This window comes from Rhinatrema bivittatum, chromosome 4 (assembly GCF_901001135.1).
Source record: "Rhinatrema bivittatum chromosome 4, aRhiBiv1.1, whole genome shotgun sequence".
Classification (NCBI taxonomy): domain Eukaryota; kingdom Metazoa; phylum Chordata; class Amphibia; order Gymnophiona; family Rhinatrematidae; genus Rhinatrema; species Rhinatrema bivittatum.
Window position 1 is genome coordinate 433,859,136 of NC_042618.1, and position 27,416 is coordinate 433,886,551.

General features: G+C 45.0%; 1 protein-coding gene and 1 long non-coding RNA gene across 2 annotated transcripts in view; one reads left to right on the plus strand and one right to left on the minus strand.

The window, feature by feature from the left end:
* Nucleotides 1–6,039, minus strand: part of LOC115091305 — a 28,216-nt gene extending 22,177 nt beyond the window's left edge. Inside the window, exon 1 of the long non-coding RNA XR_003856669.1 lies at nucleotides 5,844–6,039. This is a non-coding gene — a long non-coding RNA (uncharacterized LOC115091305). The remainder of the gene's footprint in view (nucleotides 1–5,843) is intronic.
* A 274-nt stretch (nucleotides 6,040–6,313) lies between these two features.
* Nucleotides 6,314–27,416, plus strand: part of HSP90B1 (heat shock protein 90 beta family member 1) — a 172,603-nt gene continuing 151,500 nt past the window's right edge. Inside the window, exons 1-5 of the mRNA XM_029601500.1 lie at nucleotides 6,314–6,475; nucleotides 8,431–8,536; nucleotides 21,255–21,396; nucleotides 21,486–21,602; nucleotides 21,718–22,049. Coding sequence (XP_029457360.1) covers nucleotides 6,427–6,475; nucleotides 8,431–8,536; nucleotides 21,255–21,396; nucleotides 21,486–21,602; nucleotides 21,718–22,049 — 746 coding nt within the window. The 5' untranslated portion in view covers nucleotides 6,314–6,426. The remainder of the gene's footprint in view (nucleotides 6,476–8,430; nucleotides 8,537–21,254; nucleotides 21,397–21,485; nucleotides 21,603–21,717; nucleotides 22,050–27,416) is intronic.

Below are 27,416 nucleotides of genomic sequence, written 5' to 3' on the forward strand. Positions count from 1 at the left end.
TTTGGAACGGGTAGGGACAGTATCCTACCGTCTAAGTTTACCTTCCACGCTGCGGATACATAACGTATTTCACGTATCCTTGCTTAAACCGTTGGTGCGTTCCTCCTTCCATGACAAAACCCCAGTACCTACCACCACCGAAGCTGAAGCAGACGGCATTTATACAGTAAAGGAGGTTTTGGACGTCCGGTTTTATCGTCGCCGGTGGGAGTACCTACTCTCATGGGAGGGGTACGGCCCTGAGGAGAACTCCTGGGAGCCATACTCCAATATTCTGGACAAGAATCTTCTCCACCAGTTCCATCTCGACCACCCGAGTAAACCCCGGCCTCCTGGGAGGGGGCGTAGGAGAGGGGGTACTGTTGTGGTCCCGGTCCCTCCACCTACCTCGGGGGCGGTCCGGGCCGTTTCAGAGCTTCCCCGGGCCTGCAGGCCCCTCAGCACGTCTCTCCCTCCTCGGGAGAGACGTGCTGAGGGGCCTGCATAGGAAAAAAATCAGCAGAACCAGGGGTCACGATTTGAAGCTCCAGGGAGGAAGATTCAGAACCAATGTCAGGAAGTATTTCTTCACGGAGAGGGTGGTGGATGCCTGGAATGCCCTTCCGGAGGATGTGGTGAAGACCAGAACTGTGAAGGACTTCAAAGGGGCGTGGGATAAACACTGTGGATCCATAAAGTCAAGAGGCCGCCAATGAAGAGTGGGTGACTCGCCAGAATGATGGCTACTGCCTGGACACAATACCCTTATTCAATAAACATACACATGGTTACTGTGACTCCAACATCACTCTAAGCGTCAACAGCAAGAGGAAATGTGGAAAAAAGGATTTGCACTCACAAAGCCGGGAGTAGCTGGCTTGTTACGGCGGTTACTACCCCAAACCAAATGTGCCTGATACTTCACTTTCGATGCACATCCAGCATAGCTCTCTGCTCCAACGGCAGGGGAGAAGAAAAACTGATACTTCACGCATATCCAGCATAGCTCTCTGCTTCAACGGCAGGGGAAAAGAAAAACTGATACTTCACGCATACCCAGCATAGCTTCAACGGCAGGGGAGAAGAAAAAAGGATTCACACTCACAAAGCGGGGAGTAGCTGGCTTGTTACGGCGGTTACTACCCCAAACCAAATGTGCCTGATACTTCACTTTCGATGCATATCCAGCATAGCTCTCTGCTTCAACGGCAGGGGAGAAGAAAAAACTGATACTTCACGCATATCCAGCATAGCTCTCTGCTTCAACGGCAGGGGAGAAGAAAAACAACCAATAAGGGCTGTATAACATAGTCTGGGTTAAAACAAATAAGCATGGGTGTAGCTTGCTTATTGCGGCAGTTACTACCCCTACGACCCCCTAACTAATCAAGCTAGATATTTCACTTGGATGCAGCTCCATCACTGCTCTCTACATTAATGGTGGGGGAGGAAGGGAAATAGAACCAAGAGCTAAAAGAAACAGATAAGTATGAGAGAAAAAATGTGTGAAGCTTGCTGGGCAGACTGGATGGGCCGTTTGGTCTTCTTCTGCCGTCATTTCTATGTTTCTATGTTTCTATGTTGTGTTCCTGGTTGTCTTCGTCCCGCTTCTGCCTGCTTCCCTTGCTGTGGATTCTTCTGGACTTGACCCCTGGACTGGCTTTGGATCGCTCTCTGGCTCTGACCCCTGGGCTGGCTTTGGATCGCACTCTGGCTCCGACCCTGGACTGGCTGCGTACCGCTCTCTGGATATCGACCCCTGGACTGGCTGCGGACCACTCTCTGGATATCGACCTCTGGACTAGCTGCGGACCATCCTTGGACTCCGACTCCTGGACTGACTTCTGGATTTCCTACGACCTGCTGGAGGCGCCAGCAGTCCGGAACCACGACCTGCAGGAGGCGCCTGCATCCGGACCATCCGCATCATCAGGAAGTCGCCTAAGTCCCAGCGGCCGTGTCCCTACGGGCTCTTCCTGGGGGGACTTCGGCTTCCAGGGTGAATCTCCTAAAGTCCCAGCGGCTGGACTCCTAAGGGCTCCTCCCAGGGGAGTGCCGGTCTCCAGGGCGAAGAGTCTTCTTCCTCTACAGTCCAACACGGTCCATTCGTCCAGTGAGGGTCTAGTCCTTGGTCGCAAAGGACTTCACCATAGACCAGAGCGTCAGCCAGCATCGAGCTTCCGAACCGCCTCCTGGTTGGGACATCCGCTGTGGACTACTTCAGCACTCCATCTTCTGTTCCAACCAGCCCAAGGGTCCACAAACATAACAGTGGTGGGCTGTGTAGGGTGCACTGCGTCGCAGTCTCAACCCAGTACTTGACTTTGTTCCTGAACTTTGATCCTGAGTCTTCATGTCCCAAGCTTCTCGTCTGAGTCTTCACATACCAAGCTTCTTGTCTGAGTCTTCACGTTCCAGAGCCTTCGTCTGCCCTTGACTCCAGTCCGGCCTGCTGCCTTTGCCGTTCCCAGTGGCAGGTCCGAAAGGGCTTGGAGTAGTCGGAGGACAGGAAGTGTCGTGACTCCTTTCTGAAGCACCTCCTCCAGGTTCCTGTATTTAAAGGCAAGGTCTGCTCCTCAGACCTTGCCTTGGTATTGAGGTTCTGACCCTGAGTGTGTTCCTGGCTCCTGGTTCTTCGTCCCGCTCTTCTTCCCTGCTCCGTGGATTGATTCATGGCTCCTGACCTCTGGACTGGTGGACGTGTCTTCTCCTGGCTTGATCCCGGTACGGCGTTGGACCCTTCTCCTGACTTGATCCCGGTGCGGCTCTGGACCCTTCTCTTGCCTTCTCTTGCCTTGACCCTGGACTGGACTCGGACCCCGCTGGTGTTTTGATTCTCGGACCGGTTTGGACTCTTGCTCGTCTCTGTCTTCAGACGGTCTCGACCTGCTGGAGGCGCCAGCTGTCTGGAACCCACGACCTGCAGGAGGCGCCTGCATCCAGACCTTCTACAGTCTTCAGAGGAGTCACCTAAGTCCCAGCGGCCGGACCCCTACGGGCTCCTCCTGGGGGGGTCGCGTGCTTCCAGGGTGAAGACTTCTAGCAAGTCTCTACAGTCCAAGAGGTCTTGCCTTTCTACGGTAGTCCTCTACCTCGAAACAAGGGTCCACTTCCATAACACCTTTCAGTTTTTTCTAACTATTTTTCTCATTTTAACAAAGTTTCCCTTTTGAAAGTTTAGCACGAGAGCCGTGGATTTGTTTACTGTCCCCATTCCTTCAAATTTAATCATATTATAATCACTATTGCCAAGCGGCCCCATCAACATTACCTCTCTCATCAAATCTGTGCTCCACTGAGAATTAGATCTAAAATTGCTCCCTCTCTCGTCAGTTTCTGAACCAATTGCTCCATGAAGCAGTCATTTATTCCATCCAGGAACTTTATCTCTCTAGCATGTCCCGATGATAATTTACCCAGTCAATATTGGGGTAATTAAAATCTCCCATTATAACCACACTACCAATTTGGTTCGCTTCCCTAATTTCTCTTAGCATTTCACTGTCTGTCTCACTGTCTTGACCAGGTGGACGGTAGTATACTCCTATCACTATAGTCTTCCCCAATACACAAGGGATTTCTACCATTAAAGATTCGATTATGTATTTAGTCTCATGCAGGATGTATATCCTGTTGGAATCTATGCCATCCCGGACATAAAGCGCTACACTGCCTCCCGGGTGCTCCTCTCTGTCATTGCGATATAATTTTTACCCCAGTAAAGTACTGTCCCATTGGTTGTCCTCCTTCCACGATGTCTCTGAGATGCCAATTAAGTCTATGTCATCATTCACTGCTTTGGAACCTCACTGTCGGGATGCCCTAATTCTAATGCATCATTAGTATCCTTTGAAGATACCTCCCTCCGAACCATGCGCTGCTGAGCGACTGTCGGCTTTCCCCTTTGTTCTAGTTTAAAAGCTGCTCTATCTCCTTTTTAAAGGTTAGCACCAGCAGGCTCGTTCTACCCTGGTTAAGGTGGAGCCCATCCCTTCGGAAGAGACTCCCTCTTCCCCAAAAGGTTCCCCAGTTCCTTACAAAACTGAATCCCTCTTCCTTGTGCCATCGTCTCATCCACGCATTGAGACTCCGGAGCTCTGCTTGCCTCTGGGGACCTGCACGTGGAACAGGGAGCATTTCAGAGAATGCTACCCTGGAGGTTCTGGATTTAAGCTTTCTACCTAAGAGCCTAAATTTGGCTTCCAGAACCTCCCTCCCATATTTTCCTATGTCGTTGGTGCCCACATGTACCACAACAGCCGGCTCCTCCCCAGCACTGTCTAAAATCCTATCTAGGTGACATGTGAGGTCTGCCACCTTCACACCAGGTATGTTACCAGACGATCCTCGTACCCACCAGCCGCACAGCTGTCTACATTCCTAATAATTGAATCACCAACTATGACAGCTGACCTAACCCTTCCTTCCTGGGCAGTAGGCCTTGGGGAGATATCCTCGGTGCGAAATGGCAATGCACCACCTGGAGAGCAGGTCCTTGCTACAGGATCCTTTCCTGCTGCACCAGGTTGATGCTCTCCAATCATGAGACTTTTTTCCTCCAAGGCAGCACCAGGGCTGCCAGTCTGAAGTTGAGACTTGGCTACTATTTGATGTAAGGCTTTTGTTTTATGCTTCCCTCGTTTTGCTGTAAACAGATATGATATGTACTGTTTGCACATGAATGTCGGTATATAAAAGTTCAAAATAAATAGTTTTATTTATTTATTTATGTCCCCGAAGGTCTCATCTATATACCTCTCTGTCTGCCTCAGCTCCTCCAGGTCTTCCACTCTAGCCTCCAGAGATCGGACTTGTTCTCTGAGAGCCAGGAGCTCTTTGCATCGCATGCACATTGCATACACTATACATTCCTACTAGTCTTCACATCCCATATTAAGATTAAGTATGCACTCAGGAGCAAGAATGTGTATAAAATATAGTGTCATGCATAATTTTACAGCTAAATTAAAACTGCAATTCCAGGATCAAACCTTTACAAATGTAGCTGTTAAACAAATATTCTGATGTATTATTTATTCCTAAAGAGCTCTTAGTGTTTCAAATGTATAAAAATGTCTTCTACTTTAACCATGCCATTGTAAATTTAAATAAATTGAAAGGGATGAACTGCCCATCAGTCAGAATCCCAACTACAAATTAGATGCACAGTTACCGAACATGAACCCATCATAAACAACCAAAGCCAGAACTAAAGAAAGACGGATTTTAAACTAGGGGCTAAGTCAAATTATTTATTTATTTAAACCAATTTATATTCCACAGATCTGAAAATCTGGGCCAATTAAAAGTCACATAATAGTCTTACAAATAACATGACACATTTTTACTCCTCTAAATATAAAAATATACATTACTTTAAAAAATATATAATTATAGGAATAAGACCTAAAATGAAGCAATAACTCTGAAAAGCAGGCAATTTGATAAAATAAAGCACCTGACTAGTACTTTAAACAATTGAAGTTAGCTGAAAATTTTCGAGCTTAATGTTATACTTAGGGGAGGAGCTCTCAAATTCGAGGATGCCTTGTCAGCAATTTTTAGCCACAGACCGAAGGACTAGACACGTGGTCACATGGGACTCGTAGTTCATTTTAATTGCACTTTGAATATATATAAGAGCACATTCTATAACGTCTCTGTCCAATTAAAAATCGTAATATGTCTACAAGATAAATAAGGAAAATCAGTATGTACCATACAATTTTTCATTATTCAATAACAGTAATTTTGCATCACTAACAAGCCAGCGGCTCATAAATATTGACTTTTACATTCTTTTTTTATGTCCTTGTTTTAGGTGGAGGGTTTTCAGGCGTTGACAATGAACGAAAGTTACTCACGTCCCGCAGGGAAAAGTCAGCTTCGCCTAGAGCCGCAAGTTCGATCCCACCGGCGACGCTTCTTCCCAGAGAAAGGGCAAACGTTCCCATGGAAACCATCCCCACACCCTGTTACTACGGTAAACATTCTCGGAGCCCCCGGAAGTACTCTACACTTGACCTTCCAACATTTAACCATGTTTTAAAACAATCACACGCACACAGATTCCCTTTTACTGTAAAAATGTCGCCGGAGTAGGTTAAGCTTCTCCCGTACAAGCCTTTAACTAGCACTATAGTGCTGTATAGAATTTTTGGTTACTGGTGGTCTCGACCAATCGTAGCGAGCCACGCTCCAGCCACAGGAAGTGGTACATGGAAGACTATCATTGGTAGGTGTTGACGTTGACGACGATACATGATTGGTTAACTGGGTTGCGTGGTTGGGTGCGATTGGTCGATTCCCACTAAACTCGCCCCCGCCCGCTAAGGTTTTCATTAAAGAAAGCGGCCGGAGTGGGCGGCTTGGTGTATGTAGAGTAGAGTAGAGTGTGCCTGGTGAGGGGGAAAACTAGAATTTGTGTACCGGTGCTAAAGTGTGACCATGCAGCGGATGTGGGTGCTCAGCCTGTGTTGTGCTCTCCTGGTATTCGGTGAGTGCTGGCGAAACTGAATGGGTTTTCGTGCGGCCGCGCGGCTCTTCTGTCATTCGCGCGCGGGCTGGAGTTCCGCGCGGCTTCTGGAAGCTTCTTTCTCGGTCTCCCTGTTTCTCGTGCTGTGGCTTTGTGATGCTGGGTGGATGTGTGTAACGTAGTGTTGCTGCCACCTCTTTTTTCTTTTATGGGGAAGAAGGAGCGAAGGTAGAATGAGGTCGAGTAGCTTTATTCACTTGGGACATTCCGGAAAGGGCTTGTGTGGGGTGGTCAGGGACTAAGTGCTTTCCATAGGGGGTTTTCTTATATGCTATGACTTAAGAGTGACTTGTGTGTAACGGGAGTAAGAGGTATGGTTTTGTTTTGGTTTTTTTTTACCTTTAGTAATGTAAGAAACGTGGATTCTTGAACTAATACTAGAGCTGTTTAGCTCTTCGTTCTGTCAGGAATAAGTAAAACCTATTGCTGTTTTTAAGCTCGGTTAAGTATCAGTGTGGTCTCTGATCGTCCATCCATAAAGTTGTTGAGTTCTGTTCATTCTGGATGGTAGAAGCTCTGTGGCCACATTGATAGCTTGGAGGCCTGTGATAGATAGCAAGAGCTGGCTAGCGCCACAAAATCTCACACCTGGTGGGCACGCGGGCCTTCTGATCACGTAACTTGGACAGTGAGTTTATTAGTTGCTGCCTGATCACTAGACTTCGCTCACTCCAGGGTGGGATTGGTCAAATATGGGTATCATATCATGATCAAAAAAACAAAATCTTGTCATCTGCTCTATACATGCAGCTGTATGTTCATCTCCAGGATGAGACTGACTCTTGTCACATCTTTACTCCTGATTGGGCAGATAGACCAGAAGACCACCTGCCTCATTAACCCTATTTCTAGTTTCATGTAGCCTTTTTGATCTGTTCCAGATCATAATTTCCTGTATTATTGGTGCCCACATGCATGAACAGCATGAGGTAGTAGTCAGAGGGCTTGATGAGTTTTGGCAGCCTTTCTGTTAAATCACAGATTTTTACTTCTTCCTGGACAATATTTCAGGTTGGCGAAATGTTTCACTTTGCCCCAGAGAGAAAACAGTTACCAACAACAGTCCTTCTTCCTCACTTTGTTGTAGCCTCTGGAGTGCTCTATAGCCTTTCTTTCAGTTTTATGTGTTACACCAACTCGGGTAAACTACAGGAAGTCACAGGGCTCATTCTCAATACCTGGGTGCTAAGTCTGTATTACTTTCTTTCACTCTTTCTTGAACAAAAAATGGATTCTCCATAGGAAAGGATACATCTCTAAGGCCTTGGGCATTCTTTATTCTTTATCTTCTAAGTGCAAATAAAGAAATATGCTTGCATTCCAATATAAACATAATTTGTTGCTGCTCCCCCCTTCCCCATCCCTGTTTGTTGTATTTCACTCTCTTGTTAATTTGTTACAATGTAAACCAGCATGATGTTCCGACGAATGTCGGTATATAAAAATCAATCAATAAATAAATGCTTCCCTCACCTCCCTCCCTGATGGGGAATGACAAGATTAACAAATTGGTACGGTAGCCTGCTGGAATAAATCCTACCATGATATGCATTTCTATAGCTAGGCTGACCTGCCATATTCAGTGCATTTGTTTATGCTTAGTTATCGTGGTGATCTGCTATTCAGAAACTGTTTAGTGTTTTTGGATCTCTTTACCATTTTGTAAGTAACAACTTGATTTATTTGAAGTTAGCTTTTGGTGAAGTGAGCCTTTGCTTGGCTTAAAAGAAAAAATACATTGAAATGTGTATCTGAACATCTGGAACACAAGTGGCTACTATTTCATATTGGCTGGGGAAGAAGTTTTTGGTGTTTGTTTGGACTGGTAATTAACTGAAGAATTTAACAAGTCAAAAAGTCTATAAATGTCTTCTGAAAACATTTAATTAGATGGAATTAATATTTTTTTTTCTCAGGCACATCTGTTAGAGCTGAAGATGAGACTGATGTGGATGGTACCATAGAAGAAGACTTGGGTAAAAGCAGAGATGGCTCTCGGACAGATGATGAAGTTGTTAAAAGGTTTGTGTCCTGTTTTAAGCTAAATATTTAAAATCATGCCACTCTGTCCTTATGACCAATGTTATATAAGGCAGTGTAAGATGTATTAGATATTTCTGGATTTAAAAATTTAATTTTATGAACTTGACAGTCTTTGAAAAAAAAACCAAAACTGCCCAAGGTGGTTTACAAAGACTATCAAGTAATACAGCCAACAGGTACATCATATAAAACACAAAAGCCTTTGTAACCAATCTAAAAATAAGCACTTTGTTCTGTTGGACATTAATGTATTCTGGGGGGGTCAGTTTGAGAATGTGCCTTTGATAGGTTTCCCTCTTGCATGTGTGTGTGAAATTTTTGTCCAGCCCAAAACCTAGTGGTTTAACATGTTTTCATCTGAGTAAAACTGAAAGTACTACTGCAGTAGTTTCTGAGGCAGGTGTAAATGCCTCTGAGGACTGCAGATAGTCCATAATTTCAGGATAACTAAAAAATTTTTATTTTATTTTTATATACCGGTGTTCCTGTATGCAATACAAATCACATCTGTTTACATTGAAACAGAACATTGAAAAAATACATAAATCTTGCTGACAGGCCAAATAGATGCAGATATCTGATCAAAGTTGTGTTGATACCCTGCAAACCATACAGGTTTGGAGCCCTTAAACTGGAGTTAGTCTGCCACTTGTGTGGGACTTGGTAGTATTTACTAATATCAACTAGTTCAGTGACTTCTTTGCTCTATTCTTCATTAGGAATGTACACAGATGTGTGTGTACTGTCGTTTTTTGTTTTTTTTTCTTCCTCCCCCAATCCAAGAATGCCAGGGCTCCTGTGTGGTGAAAACCATCAATCCTTGGATTGCTCCTGCTCTGCAGGTGCTGCAATTAACAATGTCAGCAGACCAAGGCCAGTGCCATGTTAGTTCTGTACAAATGGTGTAGTTCAGACCAGTCCACCAGTACCATTTTTAATTGCAACAGCGCAATTTGTAGTTGGGATTCTGACTGATGGGCAGTTCATCCCTTTCAATTTATTTAAATTTACAATGGCATGGTTAAAGTAGAAGATATTTTTATACATTTGAAACACTAATAGCTCTTTAGGAATAAATAATACATCAGAATATTTGTTTAACAGCTACATTTGTAAAGGTTTGATCCTGGAATTGCAGTTTTAATTTAGCTGTAAAATTGTTACTGCCCTATGCAGACTATCATGTTATGATAATTTGGGGATATATGGAGAGAATCAGGAGAAGGTCCTTGGGTGGGAGGTGTTGTGTTTTTTTGTCTTTTTTTTTTTTAGGTGGCATACTTTTTCATCTGTTTTGTTCTAAGTGAATTTAAAATAGGAAACTTTAATTTCTTGTTTCAAATGAATGCACAATTTTAATCTTCCCTTAACAGGGTTAGCTTTCAGGTTAAATGGAATATACTGATTCACTTGGTTTCTATACCAAATATATGGAAATATTATAGATACTGGTTGCAGATGCCCTAAAATAAAAGCCTTGTTTTAAGAGCCAAGTTCTTAGAACAGTACCCCACTATAACTGCATTAATGTGGCACTTTTTTTACTTATTTGTCCCATCTTTAAACTGGGGTCACTTTTATATACATTCTTGCTAAAGAATCATAGTGAGGATGTACAATGTATAACCTAATTATATGGCTTGGCTTTTCAAACTCTAAAAAAAAAAAATACCCAGAACTAAACTGATCTGCTAAAGTACTTATGATACAAAAAATGAGCTTTTCTGTGCACCCTCCGACTTAATATCATGGTGATACTAAGTCGGAGGCCCCAACAGTAGGGAAAAAAGTAAAAATTAAAAATCGGCTCGCAGCCTGCGGTTCGGAAGACAGACGCTCAATTATGCCAACGTCTGTTTTCCGAACCCGTGGCTGTCAGCGGGTTTGAGAACAGACGCCGGCAAAATTGAGCGTCTGCTGTCAAACCTGCTGACAGCTGCTGCTCCTGTCAAAAAGGAGGCGGTAGGGATGCGCTAGTGTCCCTAGCGCCTCCTTTTACTGCAGGCCGTAACTTGCATAGGCCACCCTCCTGAATCGCACGCCCAGGAGAGTGGCCTATGCGTGCGCCAAGAGAGCAGGGGCTCTCCAGCTCTCCCGCGCGTTTTTCTGAATCTGCCTGTATGTCTGGTAGTGGCCTACAGGAGAATGATCAAACTCTCAATAAGGGTTTTTTTTGTTTTTAAAGTGGCACCTGCCTATAAATTAAAGGATGTACTAGCTAATACAAAGTCTCTAAATTCAGTTAGTCAGCCAGAGTGACTCACTGCTCTCTTGATTTAACAAATGTTGGTACCTAATCAAACCAAATCACACTACCTTACCACCTTTCCAAGGTGAATAACTGAACTTTTCAACCTTTTTACTTAGGTATACACTGCTCCTAGCTTATTTCTAGCTTCTGGCTACTTTTTTTTTTGTTTTTAATATACAAACACCTTACTGACTGACTATTTAAAAATACAAACAGTCCAACTTCTATTTATTCTCTGCCTTACTGACTATTGAAAGCACAAACAAACAATAAATAATGTTCCCAAATAGTTAACTTCGTCCCAATACTTAGAAAATTTCCCAAGCAAAAACTTACTGTTACTTTCAGCCACCAGCAAGGTGATGCTCTCAGCACTCCCTTCGTGACCTTTGGCAATGTCTTACATAAAATCCCAGGCATTGGGGGCTAATGTTTGGTAGCTTCTGGATGGGATAAGTTATTGTTGACTTAGGACAGGGGTCTACTACTTGGAGCTGGTAGTTCACAAGGATCAGTCTCTGGGTTGGCCCTTGAGGGCTCATTTGTCAGAAGAAATATTCTCAGGTTGAAAATAACCTTTTATGGTTCCAGAAAATGTCCACTTAGCATATGTGAGTCTGGAAGCTATTTGAGTTTTAGTGCTTGGTTAGGAAGATCTCTGAAAGGAGCTTTGGTGCCAATTATCTTAATTCCTGCAGAGGGGATTGAATAAGGATTGGCCCTCAACTCCCTAAAGGTGTAAATAGTTAGAGGTAGGTTAATGGGAAGATCTTTCTTAGCTGGATGTCTTATTTCATTCATGGAGTGAAGAATGTTTGATCTCTAGAGTGCACCTACCTGGAATCTGAATCTAGCATCGATGTACCTGATGGGTCATCGATTTGAGCCTTAGAGGTTTTACTTAGAGCACCTTAAGAGTGAGCAACTTGTTTTGATAGCAGTCTATTCTACCAGATGAATTTCAGATCTATAGGCACTATAATGTAGAGAGCCCTTTTTGGGGACTCAGACACTGCAGTGAAGATTTGCACGTTTCCTTTATTTCTCCATAAGGTATGTAAAATTGCCATACTGGGTCAGACTAAAGGTCCAAGCCCAATATCCTGTTTCCTACAGTGGCCAATCCAGGTCACAAGTATCTGGTAAGATTCCAAGTTGCTTATCCTAGGGATAAGAAGCAGATATTTGCAACTCCGCCTTAATGGTTTATGGACTGTTCCAAAAACTTGTCCAAACCTGTTTTTTTTGGTTTTTTTTAAATGTGCTACACTTTCACCACATCCTCTGGCAACAAATTCCAGAGATTGTTTAGAGTAAAAAAAAATTCTCATTAGTTTTAAATGACTCTCCTAGTAACTTCATTGTGTCAACTAGTGTTTGTACTCTTTCAAAGAGTAAACCAATTTAAAGTTTACTCGTTCCACTCATTTTAGACCTGTCATAATATCCCCCATAGCCTTCTCATCTCCAAGCTAAATAGTCCTAACCTCTTTAGTCTTTCCTCATAGGGGAATTATTCCATCCCTTTTATCATTTTGTTTGCCCTTCTCTGTATCTTTTCAAATTCTATCTCTTTTGAGATGTGGTGACCAGAACTGCACATTATATTCAAGATGAGGTCACACTGTGAAGCGATAAAGGCATTTATGATAGTCTGTTCTATTCTCCATTCCTTCCCTAATAATTCATAGCATTCTGTTTGTGCTTGTTTGCTGCACCCTGAGCCAAAGATTAACGTATTAACAATAATGCCTAGACTCCTAATGTGGATACTTGCATTGTGTAACTAATTCTAGAACATACCCAGATCAGTCCAGACCAGTGGGTTATTCATCCCTTCCAGCAGATGGAGTCACAGAACAAAACTTTGGGGCACTGCTGCTTAACCTGAGTGCCACCTGCAGGACCTCTATTTCTCTGATTCTAGCAGATGGTAGAGATGTACCTGCAGGCTGTTAGTTAAAATCTTTTTTCCCTTTTTTTTTTTGTTTAGTTTTAGGTTTCAGACTATAGATTCTCCGAGGTGTTAGGCATCTTCATGGGCCATCCCTCAGGTGGAGCCAGGGGTTGGGTACCCCTGACTGGGTTCACCTGCAGTGTACCAGATGGTCTGATAGGCAGGGATCCTGGCTCCCTCGACCCTCTGAGGCACCCTCTCGCCCTTCTTCCTCTGGACAGGGAAGTACCCACTTAGTTTCTTTAAGTTCCTTTTAAAAGAAGCAAACATACAAGAAGCAAACTAACAGCTTAGCAGGAACTTCGGCAGGGAGGGCCTAGTCAGCAGGAAGTGCAGGACTGAGCGGCAGTCGCCTGGCTGTTAACCCAGGGGTTCACGGTTGATTGTGACACTAGTGCCGGGAGGGAACTGCAATGACTCATACCTTTGTAGTCCTGTGCTTTGGTGGGGCCAACTAGAATGTCAGGGTTCCTGGGACCTCCCCAGTGGGGATTGCAATCGTTCCCGGCGGCTCAGTGGGCCCGAGTCCAGTGCACGTCACTGTATGGGAGGCCTTGGGGAGTGCTGCAAGGCGCAATCAGGAGATATGGGGCCAAAAACTAAAATGGCTGCCTGCCACGCATGTGGCACAGCAGAGGGTCTGAACTCTCATTCCCTCTGCTTGGCGTGCATTTTGAGGCCGGAAGGCCCCTCAAGCAGCACAGGAGGTCAGCAGAGTCTGTTCATTTTGCTGCTGGGGAGGCAGTGCAGTAGACTGCAGGGTGGTTGGGTGATTCTCCCCTCTCCCCCCGCTCTTTCCCCAGTCAGGCAGGATGTCTCAGAAGGGGAGTGTGAGGTGGCTGACTGTCTCCCAGGATCGGAAGATGAATCTGGGGATTTTTCCCCAGATTTTATTCTCCTTCTGCATAAAGCCTATGTGGCTAGGAGAAGTGGAGGAAGAAGGCAGGCAGGGGCCCCTGTGGCTAAAAAGTCTAAAGTGGCTTCTCAGGAGACTAGTGATATTTTTCAGTGCCTGGGTTTGCACTGTGTGGCTGCAGAGGCTGGTCCCAGAGACGGTGAGGACGGGGGCAAAAGATGACCCTGATCCCAGAGGGAAGACTATCTGCAGGTAGTGCATCTGTTTTAAAAGGAATGAACTGCATCCCCTCATCCCACAGGTGCGGGCGGAATTAGGAGTGAAGGTCACTCAGGAAGAGTCTGATAATGAGGGTGATAACCCAGTTCTGGATGGGCTGAGGGGACCCACTAGTGCTTTTCCGTTGCCCAAGAAGACCAAAACCTGGTGAACCGTGAGTGGGACTCCCCGGATGCTAGCCTGAAGGTGAGCAGAGTGATGGTCAAGCTTTACCCCTTAATGGAGAACTCCCTGGAATTGCTGAGGATCCCAAACATGGCCATCTCAGTGGTAACCAAGATGACTATCCCAGTGACCGGGGCTGCAGCCATTAAGGATGTCCACGATCTTAAGCTGGAGCTGCAACTCAAACTGTTTTGAGGTCTCAGCACTGTCTTCAGGCAGCTGTCTGCCAGTTTAACGCAAAGGGCCTCTGTTGGTTCAGAAGGGCCCAATGCAGATGTCCATAGTGGCGCGTTGCAGGCAGAGTGGAGGCAGGCATAGCCTACGTGGCAGATACTTTGTATGATTTGGCGTGTATATTGGCTTGCTGCATGGTGGTCTCGGTAGCAGCTCGAAGGCTGCTGTGGTTACGCAACTGGTCGGACGATTTATTGTCCAAGATCCAGCTCTGTAATCTTCTGTTTAAGGGGAAGCTGTTTGGAGGACATGGATCAGTTGATGAAGGTCCTGGGGGAGTCTAAGGGGAATAGATGTCCAGAGGACAGGAAACCCACTAAGATGTTTCCTTCTCAGGCTTGTCTTGGGGATTCCTGCCAGTTTTGTTCAAGCAAGTCCTCATCTGTTTCTGTCTGGAAACAGGGCAGTGGGCACCAACAGTCCTTTCATGGAGTATGCAGATTGGGCAGAGACAGTGTCGGGCATGGCACTGGGAGCAGCAAATCAGCCCAATGAAGCCAGTGGTCCTCTCCTCCTCCAACTTCTACGAAGTGGGAAAAGATTACCTCAAACAGTTGGGTACTGGAGGTGCTATGAGGGCTATGCTGTAGATTTTTTGTTTCCTCCTAGGGAGGCCTTTGGAGTCCCACGTGGTCTCTCATGTCAAGCAGGAGGCAGTGTTGGACACTGAAAAGCTTTCTTGTCCTAAAGGCCGTTGTTCCCTGACCCTGCTGCACCAGAGGGATAGGAAGGTATTCTGTTTACATTGTGGTGCTGAGGAAGGAGGGCTCCTTTCGGCCCATTCTCAATTTGCAGAAGGTGAATTGGTTCCTTTGGGTTCTGCGCTTTCACATGGAGACTCTGCGTACTGTGATGGCAGCGGTTCACAAAGGAGAATTTCTCTCCTCCCTAGACCTGACGAAAGCTTACATGCATATATCCCATTCGGCAGGAACATAAGAACTTTCTTCACATCAAAGTTTTGAGTCAGCCTTCTCAGTTCAGATCCCTCCAGTTTGGCTTGGTGAAAACACCCTGCACATTCACTAAGGTGATGGTAGTGGCTGAGGCTCTTCGCTGGGAGAGAATTTTGGTCCACCCTTATCTGGACGATTGGTTGGTTTGAGCAATGACCAGGGAGGAATGCGATAAGTCCATCCGAAGAGTGATGTCCACCATATAGTTTCTCGGTTGGGTTATCAATGTGCAGATGAGTCAGTTGGAGTAGACTCCGTCGCTGGTTTACTTAGGGGCCCACTTCGACACTCAGCGAGGCAGGGTTGTCCTGGCAGCAGACCAGGTGTCAAAATTGTAGTCTCAGGTCAAGCACCTTCATGTGGAGGTGCTCAGTGTGGGATCATTTATAAGTCCTGGGGTCCATGGCATCCAAGTTGGACTTGGTCCCGTGGGTGTTTGCGCACATAAGACCACTTCGATTTGAAAGGTTACTCTGAACAGGTCATCTCCACTCTTCAATCCAGAAGACTAGTCACCTCTATGGTGTATATTAGAGTCTGGAAACTGTATGAAGTTTGTCTTCAGTGTCATCTAGATCTTCTGGTGGTAGAGATGTCGCATGTGCTGGATTTCCTGCAGCAGGAGTTGTCCGAGGGTTTGGCTTACAACTTCGTGTGCAGGTGGCTCCCTTGGGTATGCTTAGAGGCAGGTTTCAGGATAGGACTGTCTGCTCAACCGGATGTGTAGGGTTCCTCAAAGGGATTAAAATGTTCTCCAGTGCAAAAGATTTGTCCGGATTGGAGTCTCGACCTAGTACTTTGTGTCCTTTGCGGACTCCCCTTTGAACCATTGAGAAGAGCGACTGTGGAAGATTTTACTCTGAAAGCAGTCTTTTTGGTAGCTATTTAACAACTCGAAGGATATCTGAACTTCAGGCTCTGTCGTGTAGGGATCCATCTTTTGCGGATTTCCAGGAATGGAATCTCATTGAGAACAGTGCCTTCTTTGTTCCTAAGGTGTCTGCCTGTCATGTTAATCAGACAGTAGATCTTCTGGGGTTTCTAGAGTGGTTGAAAGATTCTTCTCAGGATAGAGAATTACATCTTCTAGATGTGTGGCAGATGCTACTTCAGTATTTGGAGGTAACTAATGCTTTTCGTCGCTCAGATCAGCTTTGTCCTCTTCAGTGGACTGAAGAAAGGGGACAAAGCCTCTAAGGCTACCGTATCTCATTGGCTTAGGAAGGCCTTTTGTTCAGCTTACATTTGTAAGGGATGACAAATTCCTGTCTGTTTGCAGGCACATTCCACTAGGGTGCAGGCTGCTACCTGGGCTGAGTGTCAACTTTCTGTCACCACAGGAGATTTGTAGGGTAGCAGTGGTGGTCCTCAGTTTTATACCTTTACCAGGCATTGTCGGATGTCAGGGCGCAGGATGAGCCGTCCTTAGGGGAGAGCATCCTGCACATGAGTCTCTTGGGTGCCGCCCAGTTTAGGAGTGCTTGGGTACATCCCTCTAATCTGAGTGTGTTCAGGAAAGGAAAGTTTGGTTCTTACCTGTTAAACTTTCGTTCCTGTAATACCACAGATCAGTCCAGAGGCCCTGCCATTTGATGCCAAAAGACTGATTTCCTGCCCAATTTTGCTGCTTAGTACAGAATTGTTCTGTTTTATAAAGAATCTTTCTCAAGAATATCCAACCTTTAGTTCCCTATGTCTGTGTGAAGGGGTTTCTAATGTATCTTGGCTTGGGTACAGGTCCTACAGGTGGCACACTCAGTTAAGTAGCAGTGCCTCAAAGTTTTATTCTGACTTCATCTGCTGGAAGGGATGAATAACCCTCTGGTCTGGACTGATCTGTGGTACTACATGAGAGAAATTAGCAGGTAAGAACCAGTTTTCCTTTTGGGCTACTCTTCCTTAAGTGCATCACTTTGCGCTTTTCCACATTAAATTTCCTTTGATATTTACATGCCTGGTCTCCCAATTTTGCAATGTCCTCTTAAGATTTCTCTTGTGATTTAACAGCTTTGTATAATTTTTGTCATTGGCAAATTTAATCGCTTCACTCATTTCCATTTCTAGATCTATAAATATATTATAAAGCAGTGGTCCCAGAACTCATCCCTGGGCCATTCCACCTTTCATCTTTCTCCATTGGAAAAATAGATCATTTAGGCCTGTGCTCTGTTTTCTAGCTTTTTTTAACTCATCAAACTTTTCAATATTTACAAAAATTAAAATGTAAGGAAAGCATGAAAAATGAGGCACACAATATACAATCAGGCCAATTCAATATAAAGTGTGGGAGAGCTGGCACTCCATGTTGAGCGCCCGCTCTCCCAACACATGCCCAGGCACCTCTCCTGGGTGTGTGATCCTCTTATTTAAATTAGGGCCCATGCTAATAAGGAGGCGCTAGAGATAATAGCAAGTCCCTAGCACCTCATTAGCAGCAGTTGTCAATGGGTCTGACAACCAATACTTAATTTTACCGGTGTCTGTTTTCGAACCCGCAGACGGCCTTGGATTTGAAAAATTGACACCAGCAAAATTGAGTATCTGTATTCGAACCTGTGGACTTTTTTTTTAAGTGTTTTATTTTTGGGACCTCCAACTTAATATCGCTATAATATTAAGTCGGAGGGTGGACAGAAAAGCAGTTTTTTTTCCCCTGCTTTTCTGTACACTATCCCAGTGCAGTCTATTAACGCCTGCCTCTAGGCAGGTGTTACTTTCAGTATCCCAGGCGACTAACTAATAGGCTCATCAACATGCATTTGCATGTGATGAATGCTGTTAGTTTTTGTGAGTTTGGCCCCATGTTTTCAAGGCGCTATGATCCCTTACAGTATAAGGGGTAGTAGATGCGTGTGGCCAAACAGGTGCTAAATGGTGCGCTCAGCCGAGCGCACTGAATCTGCCTGAATGTAACACAGCGAGTTACACCTTTGGTTAGCATGTTACCAGAAAGCAAAATAGTGATTGAATTATCAAGATATGGACCCCAAATGAGTTTATTTAAACTTGCTCATGCCAAAAGGCATAACGTAGAGACTCTTATCACTATCTGACAATTTTTTCTGTCTGTGCTCAAAACAGGGATTTCTTTTCCAAAAAGTAGCTATAGAAAATCTGGCCACTAGAAAGAAGCATTTTGCCCACTGGGTGTCTAAATTGGTAACCGGAGATACTTCCCATTTACCAAGAAGGCCTGTGATAGGCACAATGTAAACAGGAACAGCAATAACATCTGCTACTCTACTCAAATTGTCCAACACCCTCAGTGCTACCGTATATGTAGATATGTACCTTGTTTGACACATCCCCACCAGCAGTAAGGACTAGAATCTGCATGCATCTTAGAGTAGGTGATTAGGGTTCTATATTTGCAATGTAACAGATGAATCATTAATTCAACCTGTCTTAGGCATAGAGAGCTATGGTGTGCGTTTGTCCAAATGGCCTTCCACTTTGATATAATGAGAGAAATACACAAGTCTTCATTCCATTGGCAGTTTGGTTCAGCAAGGTGTCTGTGCCAAATTTACCTTGAAGTATTCCCAAATATGGTAAGGTTGTACTTTTGGCAAAGGCATCCAGGTCAGAAAGATAACTTAACAGCCATTAGGATCAGGGAGAGAAACTTATGTTCTTAACTGTTGCTAAGTGTAAATTAGCATGTGTATTGGAGGGGTGGGGGGGGGAGATCAAAATCGGAACACAGATGTAAAAGGTAAAAATCGCCCATCTTCCCAAGCTTTGCCAGTCCCACCAAGCCACACTTCCCCCATTCTTTCAGATCTGGAGGAAAGGTAAGACCTGAAACCAGAGTTACCATAAATAGAGCCCAGTAATCTCTTCCTTGGTCAGCCCCTTGTACCTCACAACCTGATCCTAAACCTGTATCCTATGAGCCAGTATAGGACTAATCCTAGTCTCTCTCCTCCTATAAATTGGGGAGTTGAGAGGGACAAGAGGAAGCAGAACAAGATCCATCTTGTCTGGGCCTGTTCAAAGGATTGCCACACTGCACCAGCATGTCGGAACCACACCTGTGGAGCAGAGCAGCAAGTCGTTGCAGAAAAAGTCAAGGAGCTGAGCTGAAGAAATAAATGCTCACATTGAACATTGTGAGGACAGAAGTTTCGCTGTTTCCCCTGAATTTTTTTCTCTGAAATGCTGCGGTGTCTGGCCTCTAACCCTTCCATTATTGGTTGTGGGGACCTAGGGCTTAAGGTAACTCCTAATGGGGAGTTTCCATCTACAATTTCCCCAACACTGGACTCACCCATTGCACTGTGAGTCCATGGGTCCAACGCTTTTTTTTTTTCACAACGGGGTTGATGGTGAGGAGGTATAATTTTTTATTTTCGTTTCCTTCCCATAACTTATTTTCTTACCCGGGGGCGCGCCGCTTTGGCGTGCCACTTCGGCAGCGTGCCGCAGGGCCCTTGCTTTTATCTTGGTCCTGAGGGGTGCCTCAGATTGCCACACCAGGTACCCCGCCCCCCCCCCTCATTCCAGGCCTTCTCACCTCAGTGATTCCAATTTCAAGATTGCAGAAAACTGCAGGAAACAAGTTAGAGATGATTTCTCCCCAGCACATTGACTCGCATCTCTCACCTCCCCAGCTAACTACCTTCCTAACAGTCGAATCACTAACTACAAAGGCTATCCTAAACTTTCCCTCCTGGGTAAGTGCCCCTGGAGACTAATCCTCTGAGAGGGTACTACATCAACTTGAGTGCAGGTCCTAGCTTCAGGTATTTTCACCCTTTTTTCATTTTAGCTGGATGGTATATCTCCCTTCTAGTCAAAAAGACTTGGGTGGAGAAAGGTATGCGAAACTTCATCTTTTAGATGTTAAGTAGTGGTCTGTTATTTAAAGGTCACTAGTTTCAGAACCTCAGAACTTCATGTTCTTTTTTGTGGTTCTAGAAAGGGTGGAGCAGCTTTGAACACTTACATAGCTTGTTGGCTTAAGGATGTGATGGGGAGGCTTAGCTATCCAAGGAATTGCTGCTTGAGGATGTATTCTATCAGGCCACAGGCAGTTTCATGGGCAGATCTTAGCCTAGTGTCCCCTTTGGAGATTTGTAGAGCAGTGACCCTCATACTTCAAAGCACTATCATCTCAGTTTGAGTTGTGGAAGGGGCCTGCTTTGCTTCATAATTCTTGAGCTGACTTGGCAGTATCCCACCCAGTAGACTGATAGCTTAGGTAAATCCTATGCATCTAGACTGGTCCAATTGAAAAGGAAGGAAACATTCTTAGCTGAATTTCTTTTCCTGTTGTCCAGCCAAACCAGACAAGGACCCCCTGTTCTAAGTATATTCTGATTCCTTTTCAGAAAAAGTACTGGTGTGTGCTAGTTGCAATAGGTAATAAGGTAATAAACCTTATCAAGGAATGCAGGATAAGTCTGTCTTGTTTTCTTTCCCTCAACCATTATGCAGAAGCACAGGGCTTCCAAGGCAAGTTTAGTATATTGTTTGCCTGCCAGTATTCTATGAAATAAGCTAAGATAGAGGTCAGTATGAGAGTCTTTGTAGGGTGACATTAACAAGCCTGTTCTCTGCCTCTGTCTGCTTTTTGGGAGGCATAAACAGTTTCATCTGGACTGATCTGATTGGACTCAAGGAAAGGAGATTATCTGGTAAGAATTAATTTCTTCATATGTTTGTAGATACTTCATCTGTGTTGTGGCTATTTGTGAAAGAATACAATTGATGGTTTATGAAGGTGTGAATGCTAACTTGGCCTATTGCAGTACATGAATGTGGCTAATGGAAGAGAATTTGATCACTATTAAACCTAAGTAGCTTGCTCAATTTTATTTCATTATTAGGATTTGACACTTCTACTGTTTTGTTTTGTTTTTTGTTTTAAAGCATATTGGAAAAATGGTCTACAGGCTGTGTAATTCACTTGAATTCCTTTATGCAGTTTTTCTGCCCAGTATAGTGCTAACAGTGAAGTAAAATATCACACTGTTTAATATATTTTTTTTCTGCAGAGAGGAAGAAGCCATTCAGTTAGATGGATTGAATGCAGCCCAGATTAAAGAAATCAGAGAAAAATCAGAGAAGTTCGCATTTCAGGCTGAAGTTAACAGAATGATGAAGCTTATTATTAACTCTTTATACAAGAATAAGGAGGTAAGCATTTTATTTAAGGGCACTTTATATTTGTAAATAGTTTCTTCTTTTTTGGGGGCTTCTTTACAGAAACTTTTTTTTTTCTTCAGATTTTCCTGAGAGAATTAATTTCAAATGCTTCTGATGCACTAGATAAGATCCGATTAATTTCATTGACTGATGAAAATGCACTTGCTGCTAATGAAGAATTGACTGTGAAAATCAAGGTGAGCTATAATAGCAAATTCAACTGAGCTGCATTTATGGCAGTCTTGGATTGCATTGTATGGTTTCTAGTGCATCTTTAAACTCATTTTTGTATTTTTTTTTGTTCTGTTTCAGTGTGATAAAGAGAAGAATATGCTACATGTTACAGATACAGGTATAGGGATGACAAAGGATGAGCTTGTTAAAAACTTGGGAACCATTGCCAAATCTGGTACAAGTGAATTTTTAAACAAGATTACAGAGGCACAGGACGATGGCCAGTCAACCTCTGAGCTAATTGGGCAGTTTGGTGTTGGTTTCTATTCTGCCTTCCTTGTAGCAGATAGTGTCGTCGTAACATCTAAGCACAATAATGATACACAGCATATCTGGGAATCTGACTCTAATGAGTTCTCGGTGATAAATGATCCTCGTGGCAACACGCTTGGGCGAGGTACCACAGTCACGTAAGTGTTTTGTTTTGTTTTTTATCTTGCATATTGTAGATAAAAATTTGAAATGAGCTGGATGAGAATGTCTTTCATCAAACTTTAGTTATGGTTAAGGCATATAGTGGGTCTTAATATCTAATTGGATAAACCAATTAGTTATTCCAGTCTACATTACTAAGGGTAAGGATGCTTACCTGCTTGTAGGGTATCACACATTATCCAAATCAGTTTGTCTTCCTCATTAGTTCACTACTGTCCTGGGTAGATGAGTTATAAGTTCCCAGATTTAAGTGCAGGACCCCCAACCTCTCCAGTGTCTTACTACCCAGCTTTAAGAACAGTGCTGAGGTCTTTTCCTCTACAGAAAGATATACATAACACTTTTTACAAGATATATTGTGTTGATATCAGCAACAATTAATAATCACACCAGCCATATAATTTTGATTGTTGCCAGACACTGGAGTTTCCCTCAATTTTGTGCTAGTGATTCATAAACAAGCTTGATTCTGTCTTACAGCATTGCCCTTCAGAAGGTATGTTTGAATAAGATGGGTTTTTCAGATGGGAGTGGTCTCTGTTCTCTTGCATGCCAGGACATTTCTAGCATTGGTGAGAGTCTGGAAGGTATTGGAAGTCCTGGTATGCAGGTCTAAGCCTAGTAGCCAAAACGTCTTTGACTATTTATTTTGGCCTTTTTTGCACCAGAGCTTGGAAAAAAAAGCTTGCTTTGAACTCCCTGAAAGTGCAGGTGGCAGCCATTGTTATAGGGTGCTGCTCTTGAGTAGATTTCTGCCTGGATGCATTTATAAGAGGTCAAACACTCTTTCCAGAAGAGTTGATTCCTTTTATGGAACCTAAACTTGATTCTGACCTCCTTGACTGTTGCCTTTCTTGGCAGTTCAAAAAGGCATCGCTTAGACTGCATTTCTAGTAACTGTTCAGTCAGATTGGTTTCAGAATTGCAAACCTTGTCATACAAGGAACCATTTCTGACATTTTCAGATCAGGTGATGTCTCTTCATACAGTTTTCTCCTTTGCCAAAGGGGGATTATTTGCAGCTTCACCTTAAAGGAAGTGAAGGTCACTGACTGCTTAAGAGGAAGTTCTGTTCAGAAGGCTATCAGTGACTGCAGTGCCAAATAAAAATTGGATATGTGTAGGATTCTGTTTTAGGTATTTGACGATCAGATCACCTTTGTACTGTTCAGTGGCTCTATGAAATGGGAAGCAGCTTCCAAGGCATCCATACAGGCCGATTCAGTAAAGTCTGCGGGAGAGCGGGCGACCGCCCGCTCTCCCGGTGCGTGCACAGGCCACTTGCCTGTGCGTGCAATGCAGTATTTAAATTAGGTCCAGCAGTAGAAACGGGCAAAAGGCACTAGGGACACTAGTGTGTCCATAGTACCTCCTTTTGGCGCAGAGCAGCGGCTGTCAGTGGGTTTGACAGCAGGCACTCAATTTTGCCGACGTCTGTTCTCGAGCCCACTGACAGCTACGGGCTCGGAAACCAGACGCCAGCAAAATTGAGTGTCCGGTTTTCGACCCTACAGCTGCCGGCCGACTTCAAATATTTTTTTTTTTTTTTACTTCGGGACCTCTGACTTAACATCGCCATGATATTAAGTCGGAGGGTGCACAGAAAAGCAGTTTTTACTGCTTTTCTGTGCACTTTCCCCGTGCCCGAAGAAATTAGCACCTACTCTGGGGTAGGTGCATTTGCATGTTGAGGGCGCTATTAGGTTCGGCGGGTTGGACGCACGTTTTCCACCCCTTACTGAATAAGGGGTAAGGGAAAATGCGCGTCCAATGACAGGTTAACAGTGCGTGCCGTCGGAGCGCACTGTACTGTATCTGCCTGATAGTGAGATAAATTGAGGTGAGAAGTTCAGTTTGTATAGCTAAGGGACTACTGATGCCCAAATGTCTTAGGGCTCATTTGACAAGATAAAGCTTAATTGTGGGCAGAATAGTAACTTTATGGTCGTCATTGGAAGACCTCCAATTGAAAGGAGTAATTAATTCTTGTAGGTTGAAGTTTGCTTGTTATATACAGGCATGCTGAGTGCAGCACGGAACTCTATAATGTTTTGTCTTGATTTGCTGGCAGGGGAGAATAACATGGGTTTGGCTGGATTTAAGTAAAGGAAAACTATTCGCCAAGACTTTCACCTTATTTTAAACAGGATGTTTGCATCTCGTTACACTATGCAAGGCTTATTTTTAAAACGTGCATGGTAAATATAAATGGCTTGTCATGCATGTCAACATTAAGGGCAGAGAGCAAGTTCAGTTGTATGCAGATTATTTATGGGGTTTTTTCAGTTTGTTTGATCTTATACAAAGACCACAAATACATTTTTTATTTTCTGGTGTAGGACCACATTCTATAAGACAAGCTTTAATTTTACCTGATAGTGTCTGAATAATTTGGTTAACTCATATTCCCTGTATGTACCTGGATCAGTCAAGACACATTGGTTTTGCCTCCCTTCCAGCAGATGGAGACAAAGTTTCAGAGGCTCTATCTCATAACCTGGTGTGCTACCTGTGACTCTTCACTATTTGTTTGTCTCCATCAGATGGAAGTAGTGCAAAACCCCTGGTTCTGTAACTGAGCCAAGAAAACTTCTGTGAAGAGAATAGTCTTCCAAGGGATCAGGAGTCCCTAGTGGGACTATTCCCCCCCCCCCCCCCCCCCCCCCCCCGTTGTAGGAAGGAGCGAGCAGTTGGTGACCTCAAAAGTGTGCTCCTTTGAGTGCCAGGAGCAATAGCTGGGGGCCAGTTCTCTTCTTCCCCCCCCCCCCCCCTCCTTGCAGCCTCTGCCAACCCTCAGGGAAGGGATTTTTCCCATCGATAGCAGGCTGAATTAGGCATGCTGTTGTGGGATCTGTCAATCAGGTCAGGGAGGCGGAGCTACCAAAGTGATGTCAGGGCTTTGCTCTGAGGCTGCATGTGGTTTCCTGTGCTCAGATAGACTCTCCTCAGTCTGATCCGTGCACAGGATCGCACGCAGAGCGCCAGACCACCTCAGTTTTTTCAAAAAGAAAGAAGATGAAAGATAAGGATCCTCGGCCGTCGGGCTTTAAACCTTTTCCTTGCGGAAAGTTGATGTCCCGAACAGACGACCATGACAAGTGCTACAGGTGTCTGGGTCCAGACCACCCGATGGCGTCTTGTCCACACTGCAGTAAGATGTCCCCACGGGTGCGTCGACAGCAAACAGAGAAAATGGAGGCCTTAAAGCTAGGCCGCATGGACTCTCATACCCCACCGTCCAAAGCATGGTTGTCGCCGGGGCAGTCTTCCAGAGTGTCACCCCAGCAGCATTGAGCTGCATTGGTTGAGCCGTCCACGTCCAGGGTGGCCGGAGGGGATGGGCGCCCAACACATCCAGAGGCCGAGACCCCACTCGGGATAGAGTGAGGGGCCCGCCGGAGTCATCTGCGTCGACGGCGCAGCCATCACTTGAGCACAGAGCTCACAGGCTGAAGATGTGTAAGTCTAAGGTGTGTCATGCGATGCCTCCGCATCCAACGAAGCGGGATGAGTAGACGCGTCCTACACAGACACAATCGCCGAGGCGTCCGTCGAAGCAATCGACAAGACCACAGTCGACACAATCGCATCTGCTAGAGCCGGCGCATCGATGCAAACACAAGACATCTGCATTACCTCCCATAAAGGGCATGATGCAGGAGACAACGTCAGATGTGCCCTCATCCATATCGGGATCACAAACACCTTTGGGGGCTGAGAAGGCACGAGGTACCACAAACCTCACCGGTGGACCTCTCCGCAGACTCCAGTGAGGATCTCGGACAGGCAACACTCCACACTCTCTTCGTCCCTCAGGGTCTACTCTGACCTGTCCTCTGTCTCCAAGGCGCGCTCCCATGAATACAGTTTACAAGAGCCGCTTGCGAAGAAATGAAGGACTTTAGCTTCACCAGCGGTTCGTAAGCCGGCTGCACCTCCACCAGACTCACACATTCTCTTAGCTGTGATACTGCGCCGTGGTGCAACATCTCGTCCAGTCATGCCCCCACCCATACAGGAGGCATTCTCTAATTTCTCTGGCTCTGGAAGGGTTCTTTCAGGTCATGCAGGCTACCTATAACTACCTATTAGTTCACAGAGCACTGCACCATCCTCTCCACAGCGTTCGGCACCAGCCTCGCCTATCCCTGCTACACCGCCGGTGGAGGTGCCACCTCCAACTGTGCCACCACCACCACAAGATTCGCCTTCTCAACCAGAATCAGACTGGTCATACCACCACTCCGGACACGACGGGATATCCTTCGGAGCCAGAGGAACAATCGGCAGAGACATACTCCTCGCCCGAGGACCTCACTTATCCCAAATTTCTGGAAAAGATGGGAAAGGCTCTCAACCTAGACATACAGAAGGTCCTGGATCCTAGGGCGGACACCCTAGGACTACTAAAGATTTTTGATCTACCAGCGGAACCTACAGCCCTACCACCACACAAGGTTCTCTATTTCAGTTCTGGAACATTCGTGGGAGTCACCTTACACACTGCCAGCAGTCTCCCAGAAAACAGACCTAAAATTTAAAATGCAAAAATCGTCCTACTACTCACAGACCCAACTGTCCCATGCCTCTGTGGTGGTAGAATCTGTCGTGAGCTATTCCTCCACCCCACCGGGGCGGGACTTGAAATCTCTGGATGACTTTGCAAAACGATCATTTCAAGTATCCATGCTAAATGCCCGGATAGGTCATCAGTTTTATATCTAGTACATTTACGAATGTATCCAGCACCTCAAACAAGGTTTGGAGGCACAGACTGTCATACCACCGGATCCGGTCATCTTACAGAATGTAGAAGAAGCGATATGACATCTACTCCGCACAGTATATGAAAGCTTCGAAGCCTCTTCCAGGATTTCGGTGGGGTTGATAGCAGCGCGTAGTGGCTTCGCTCCGCGCTAGCTCTATCCGACCAGACATTCATGATAAACTGACCAACCTGCCCTGTAAAGGTGACAACATCTTTGGACCACGGTTTCAGGAAACCATTGCGCATCTGAAGGAACAATCGGTAGCGGTACAATCCCTAACTACTGCTCCGTCATATACACCCTCGAGGGCCTACTATACCCTGAACAGGAGATCGTCCTCCCAACGACGTCCATACCGTCCATTCACATCTTATAGAACACCACCATGGCAGCAACCACAAGCCCCTCAAAATCAGAGGCAGTCAGCGCCCCCAACGTCCAACAGCACAACAGCCACCTACTGTGCTGAAGTCCAATCCATCTTTTTAGACTTCACCCCGCCATCATCACCAACAGTCTTAGCAGGAGGCATAACAGGTCATCTTCCACAGTGGGAAGCGATCACATCAGATC